The 6,440-nt window shown below is 35.2% G+C and overlaps 1 protein-coding gene across 4 annotated transcripts; it reads left to right on the top strand.

Moving 5' to 3' along the window:
• Positions 1-505: 505 nt before the first annotated feature.
• On the top strand, positions 506-5,575 carry LOC136226062 (caffeoylshikimate esterase). Of its 4 annotated transcripts, none has more exons than XM_066014351.1 (9): positions 506-1,024; positions 1,993-2,501; positions 2,622-2,651; positions 2,771-2,900; positions 2,991-3,137; positions 3,257-3,387; positions 3,869-4,006; positions 4,748-4,846; positions 4,939-5,575. In XM_066014351.1, the coding sequence occupies exons 2-9, from the start codon at positions 2,199-2,201 to the stop codon at positions 5,176-5,178; spliced, it is 1,218 nt and encodes a 405-aa protein (XP_065870423.1). In that variant the 5' UTR covers positions 506-1,024; positions 1,993-2,198; the 3' UTR covers positions 5,179-5,575. The 4 variants fall into 4 exon arrangements, with proteins under 4 accessions (XP_065870423.1, XP_065870424.1, XP_065870425.1 ...); XM_066014352.1 differs by having other exon boundaries at positions 506-1,042; XM_066014353.1 differs by having other exon boundaries at positions 507-1,024; positions 2,256-2,501.
• Positions 5,576-6,440: the final 865 nt, after the last annotated feature.

Raw genomic sequence — 6,440 nt, 5'->3', positions numbered from 1 at the left:
ATTCAAAAGTAAAATATATCAATTTATCTAAATTATAGAAAAAATTTATATCTCGTGCATTGCACATGTTTTCGACTAGTTATATGTATATATTTTTGAAAAGTAACCCTAGTCGGAATCCTGTCCTGGAACGATGGAGACATTCCAAAGTCAGTATTATGATTAAGACTGATAATAACAATTAACAAGAGCTCTTTTAATAATCGAAAACATAGCTCGAATACCTTGTGATTGATGTATTTATATAGATTTCTGTAATCTTTAAACATTAATGATATTGTATATAAACAGTCACGTCATTACTGTTCTTTATCACATTCATTATTTATCCGTGGAGTTTGTCTATTTCTGATGGTGGTAACACTTGATTCTCATGAAGACCGTTTTAGAGAAGGTACATGGATGGATCCTTTTTGACGAAGGATAGATGGTGACTCTTGCCCTCTCAACTCCGCTTGCAGTATATCTTAACTAGCGTGTCTTGTCCTAATGTGTTATCTTGTTTGTGGTTTAGCCCCTCCTCCTTATAACCGAAAATGCTTTACAAAGATACGGTTTTCAACAGTGTCACCCGTAGGCGTTGACCATGTCTGAAAACTTATAAAAATGACTGCAAAGCATAGCACAAGGACCTCGTGCTTGATTCGTCGTCTATTATAGAAAGAGAATGCAATTTTGTCTTTCCATTTTCATCATTTATCTTCTTAACATTCATCATTGCATACCAACTCTTCTCTTTCATTTTCCTTTCTTCCGATCATCCCTCACAACACAACAACTTATTACACCTCACCAAATCAACGAAAATCCCAGAAACTGTGATCAGATTTCAAGTTACGGGGTTTGATCCGGCCAAATCTGACGTACTTGGCGCGCGTGGCGAAGGTCGTCGAACTTCTCCAAAAGCTGGGATCACTACTCACCTTGTACCCACACTCACTCGCCGGCTATCTCCATCGCGCGCGTGGGCGCAGCCGCATTGCTTTGCCCCCATTTCCGACTCTTTTGTTGATTATTTTTACAGGTAGGACCTGCAAACAGGGTGAGTTGATATCTATGAAACGACATCGTTCTGCACAGTAAACGTACTTTTTAACGAGATTTTGATTTGAATTTGTGCACTTGATTGTAGTTCTGAACTATTTGCACGTTTGTATCTGATGATTGCTATGCTTGTATGAGGTTTTATGGTGTCAAATTCTCATTACATGATGGCTTGGAACATTGGATGTATTGTGAATGTGATTGTTTGGATTATACTCCGTATATTAGTTTATGCTCTCAATCTGCTAGTTTTTAGGATTAACTGTACCTAAAAAATGGGGTAAATTACACAATTGGCTCCTCATCTTCAAAATCGACCATTAAGTTCCCTGAACTTTGCATTTTACACACGTAATGGCCTCTTTTCGTTAATCCAGATGTAACCCTCCATTGTATAGTTATGAAGTAAGTTATATTCTAACTTGAACTTTTTGGTTAGGAGGTCATGCTTTTGTTTGATTAGGGCACACAACAGTGGTTGTTTAGATATAGAAACCTCCGAAAATGGTGATTTGAGAATTGAAAACAGTGGTTCCATAAGAAGTTTGGTTCTAAAACAACTTTAATTCGGTTATCTTGGCTTGGTCACCAGTAAAAAGGATCATTACTTCAGTAAAGTGAAAAGTTCAGGGACTATAATGTTCGGTTTCGAAGTTTAGGGGTCATGTGAAGGTAAGAACAAAGTTGAGGAGCCATGGGTGTAATTTACCCCTAAAAAATGTCAGCCTACGTTCACAGTTCGCATTTGTTTGCTGTATCAAAAATAATGGTTTTATGATTTGGTTCTTGATTTCAATGATGGAAGGTGATAATTATTTCTGGTATTATGTTATCTGAATGAGTAGGTATATTTTGATTTTACAAGAAATCCTTGCACTTTTCTTTTATATGTATTTATACATTCACTCACTGAGGCTGTTAATCATTCCTTAAATTTGAATATTTCAGATGTTTGATTCAACTCTACATTTTTGGAGTATATAGAAAGTTGGGCTGCATAATGTCTATACTAGTTTAGATGTCTTCATTTCTCAGCTTGTATGAGGCACAAAGATTTAAGTCAAAGCTCTAGTAAATCAAACTGTTGAAGTTTTAAAAGACACTTAGATTTCAAGTAGATCACAACTGCTCTGGTAGGAGATTTGGGTGTGACGATGAACTTTGCCCTTCAATCTAAGTTCCATTCACCTAGTTTCTGTTTAAATCACCAGAATTTTGATTCTTCGAGCAAACATCAGCTTAAACAGCACTTTCCCATAAAATTTCCATCCAAGTTTAGCCTAAAGTCCGCCAACCTAGCTGTCTTGGACATGGTAAAAAAGAAGAAGCAGATAGAAGGTGCAAGTGAAGAGCTGAATTCTATTGCTTCACAGAATTTGGATCATGCTGAATCTCGAAGAAGGGTTCGATCAGCTTTCATTGAGGCACATAATCAGCTTGATCATCCACTATTTAAGGTTTGTTTGCTTTGATTGGTTATCATCAAGGTAGCTGTTTTATTTGTGCGAAATATGATGTTTTATTTAATCTTTTGATTCTTTATCTTATGTGGTTTTTGGTATTGAACATGCATGTAGTGGGCTCCTGCTGGGATTATAACAGAAGAGGTAAATTCATTCTCTCCTTACTAGGATTAATAAAGAGGAAAAACAAGATATTGAAAATTTCAATTATGGTTTTCTGTTACATCTGTTTACATTAATGACAGTGTTATTGCATTCTTTAGTGGTATGAAAGGAATTCAAAAGGTTTGGAAATTTTTATGAAAAGCTGGATGCCACCAGTAGGAGTTGAAATTAAAGGTGCTGTCTTTTTCTGTCATGGATATGGTGATACTTGCACTTTCTTCTTTGAAGGTTCGTCATTTTTTCTCATTACATTATTAGCCAACGCTGAATCGTACAAACATATCAAGTTTGAATTAAGAAAAATGCAAAAACTTTCAGGTATTGCAAGGCATATTGCTGCATCTGGATATGTTGTTTTTGCTTTGGATCATCCTGGTTTTGGTTTGTCCCAGGGATTGCATGGTTACATCCCAAGCTTTGATGAATTAGTTGATAATGTTATTGAACAGTACACCAAAATCAAAGGTTTGTGGCATGCAATATCTTATAATAGACATTATTGTAATTGTTGCAATGCTTTTTTTAAAGTGACTTTACGACGTGTTGAATGCTGTACTGAGATTGTTTTATGGTATTATTGTCAGGGAGAGCTCAATTGAAAGGGTTGCCTTGCTTCATACTGGGGCAGTCCATGGGTGGAGCTGTTACCCTAAAGGTTCATCTAAAGGAACCGCAAGCCTGGGATGGCATGGTGCTTGTAGCTCCTATGTGTAGAGTAAGCATATCTTTGTCTTAACTGAGCATGGTTTAAGTGAATCCTCTCATGTAATCTAATCATGTGCATTTATACAGATGTTCAAAATATTTACATGATTTCGTAGGCTGCATATTTGTTGGTCCATTAAAAAGCAAGAAGCTGATTTGAGTCACTAAACACATAGATAGTAGACTTTACTAACCACGTCAAGTGAATTAGTACCTTGTCAAATTCGCAAATGCAGGTTTTAGAGGCAGGGATGCTTCAATAGTAAGTTACAATATCAATCAGTCTGTAGAATAACTTTGGCTGCATTAGAATTTGTAACGAAAGTAATCATGTTGAGTCCTACCTTTTGTCTATCCATTACATGTATATGATTTAACGTTTTGATTAACAGTCTCTCTCAATCTAATTTCCTCAGGTGTTTGTTGCAACTACTTTTGTCTTTTTTTCGTTAATCTGCGGAAAGATATTCTGACTTTAAGTTCTTTCTAAGATTGCAGAAGACGTGAAGCCAGCACCTGCTGTTGAAAAGATATTAACCCTTCTAGCTAGAGTCATGCCAAAAGCAAAGCTTGTTCCACAGAAAGATCTATCAGAGCTGTTCATCAGAGACCTAAAGACGAGAAAACTGGTTCGTTCTTTGTATTTTCTGATGAAAATGCTTTATGGTATTTAAATTTTAACATTTCCTTTTGCTTGCCTACTTATATTGGAAGAAAGAGTGCCATCTTTATGCTCTCGTGAGCTCAATATGCAGCTAAAATGTAACTATCAGAAACCCAAGCCAGGCTACTTTTTCTGTTAGGTTGATAATTTTCTTCTACTATTGTCTTGTTACTAAAGAGTATAATGCTGGTTGGACTTTTTGTCCATTGTTTTTTAGAATTTTGATAATTACAGCTGAATTGAGATTTTATATGTATCTACTCATACCAAGAGGAAAAAAAATGTAGACCCATCCGTAGTCAACAGCGATCATAGCTTTTCTCCCTGTAAAAAAAGAAAAAAAGAAAGCTTGATTATTGATGAAGTCTATATACTCTCTTGCTTGAAGCTACTTGGTTAGAAAATAATTCCAAATTATGCATTTATCATGAATTGAAAATTCCACATTTGCACATCAATCAGTCAGTCTCATGCAACTTTTTATATCTTGCACCCAACTTGGCATTCTCCAACATTTTTGGTTCGACTTTTTTCCCTTCCGGTTCAAGTTCAAGTTCAACTGAGAAATCATGTGCAGGCACCCCTATATTCACACAAGTCCAGAATTTATGAGTCAGCTTCTTGTAGATGTGATTGATATTTCTTTCTACATGTAAAAAATGAGTTGTCTCAGTCGCATAAATAACGTTGATGCTTTCTATTTTAGGCGGATTACAATGTAATTGGTTACAGTGATCCGGTTAGACTAAAAACTGCTGTCGAACTCTTGAAGGCAACGGAAGAAATTGAGGCACAACTGGAGAAGGTTAGAACTTAGAATTAATACATTTGACTTATAGCATTGTTATGAAAAAAAAAAGGTGATGGTTTTAATATTAAATGATACTGAATGTGCAGGTTTCATCTCCATTATTGATTATTCATGGAGCTGAGGATAAGGTGACAGATCCTCTGGTGAGCAGATTCCTGTACGAGAAAGCTTCGAGCAAAGATAAAACTCTGAAATTGTACGAAGGAGGTTATCACTGCATACTTGAAGGGGAACCCGGTGATAGAATCTTCACCATTTTCAGTGATATGATTTCATGGCTTGACAGCAGATGCTCTGTCAAGTCATGTGCTCAACTCACAACTTAGCATATCATTTCTCCAAATTGGCTAGGTTGAGCTTATTCTGTCAAACATTAATGATTTTAACTTGCAAGTTTTTTAGAGGCTTAATACATCCCTAGCCCCGTGTATTTGTCCAAAAAAAGTCAATTGCCCCTGAACTTGTTTAAAGTGGCCTATGAGTAAAGAGAAATGTTGGAAAAGTTGGAATGTTTACCTTTCAGCAAGTTCATCATTAGTATTTCAAATGGTCCCTTTAAACAGGTTTGAGGGTTAATACTTTGAAACATGTGACTTTTTTTTTTTAACACAGGAAGCTTTTTTTTTTTAATTTTTTTTTATATATATATTTATTGTACTGCCTTGTGTAAAGGAATAAAACAACCTTATTTTTCTCTCATACTGAAACTCGGATTCCAACTCATCTATTTGTTCTATAACAAAATACAATGAAAGATCATTTTGTGGGTATTTTGAAAGTGAATGACAGTAATTGTGATGATATGAATTTCTAATGAATATCAGTATCAGTGTCATATATACCATCACTCAGTGACATGAATTTCTAATGAATATCAGTGCCAGTGCCATTCCCATTATATAGCCCTTAGAATATCAATCCTTCTAGTTTTAAAAAAAAAAATTAATTTGATTTTTCGATTCAAGCATTGAATTTATTTTTTAGTTTTTAAGGTATTCATGTGTTATTTTACCATTCCAATATTTATTCCTTAACTATTATATGAGAACGAATTCTTTTTTAAATTAACACATTCTAGAATTACTTATATAATTGGATGGAGGTGTTAGAGATAATATTTCTATTATCTTTGAATTATCCTTTAAGCTTATCTTGTTCATATCCTTTCACATTTTAGATTACTCTTGTAATTATCTCATAGAATTATAATTCTAGTTTAACTTTAAGTTAGAATTGTATTTATACCTAATGAATACACTTCCCAATTCAAGGAAAATCAATTCAATTATATACTTTTGCTATCCTATCTCTACATGGTAGTAGAGCAAAACACTTAAACCCTACTTACCTTCTTCAATTCGGCTTACACTGTCCGTCCCACGGGTGGCACGCGCTGCCTGTTCCATAGGAGGAACGAGCGGCGCATGCTGCCCGTTCCATAGGCCGAACGGGTGGTTCATCCGTTCGGCCTATGGAACGGGAAGCATGCGCCGCCCGTTCAGGCCATTCATAAAAAAAAAAAATTTAAAAATTTCAGAAACCGAATTTTTTTTAAATTTAGGATCGTAATAATACCTCGTGTTCTAAA

This window comes from Euphorbia lathyris, chromosome 4, assembly GCF_963576675.1.
Source record: "Euphorbia lathyris chromosome 4, ddEupLath1.1, whole genome shotgun sequence".
NCBI classification, from domain to species: Eukaryota; Viridiplantae; Streptophyta; class Magnoliopsida; order Malpighiales; family Euphorbiaceae; genus Euphorbia; species Euphorbia lathyris.
This window is presented reverse-complemented; position numbering and strand designations above follow the sequence as displayed.

Excerpts from the sequence above, each read along its gene's own strand:
- LOC136226062 (XM_066014351.1), top strand. The coding sequence starts at position 2,199 with ATGAACTTTGCCCTTCAATCTAAGTTCCATTCACCTAGTTTCTGTTTA. Across the intron at positions 2,502-2,621 it reads TTGATCATCCACTATTTAAG|TGGGCTCCTGCTGGGATTAT; the intron begins GTTTGTTTGCTT and ends ACATGCATGTAG. Across the intron at positions 2,652-2,770 it reads CTGGGATTATAACAGAAGAG|TGGTATGAAAGGAATTCAAA; the intron begins GTAAATTCATTC and ends TGCATTCTTTAG.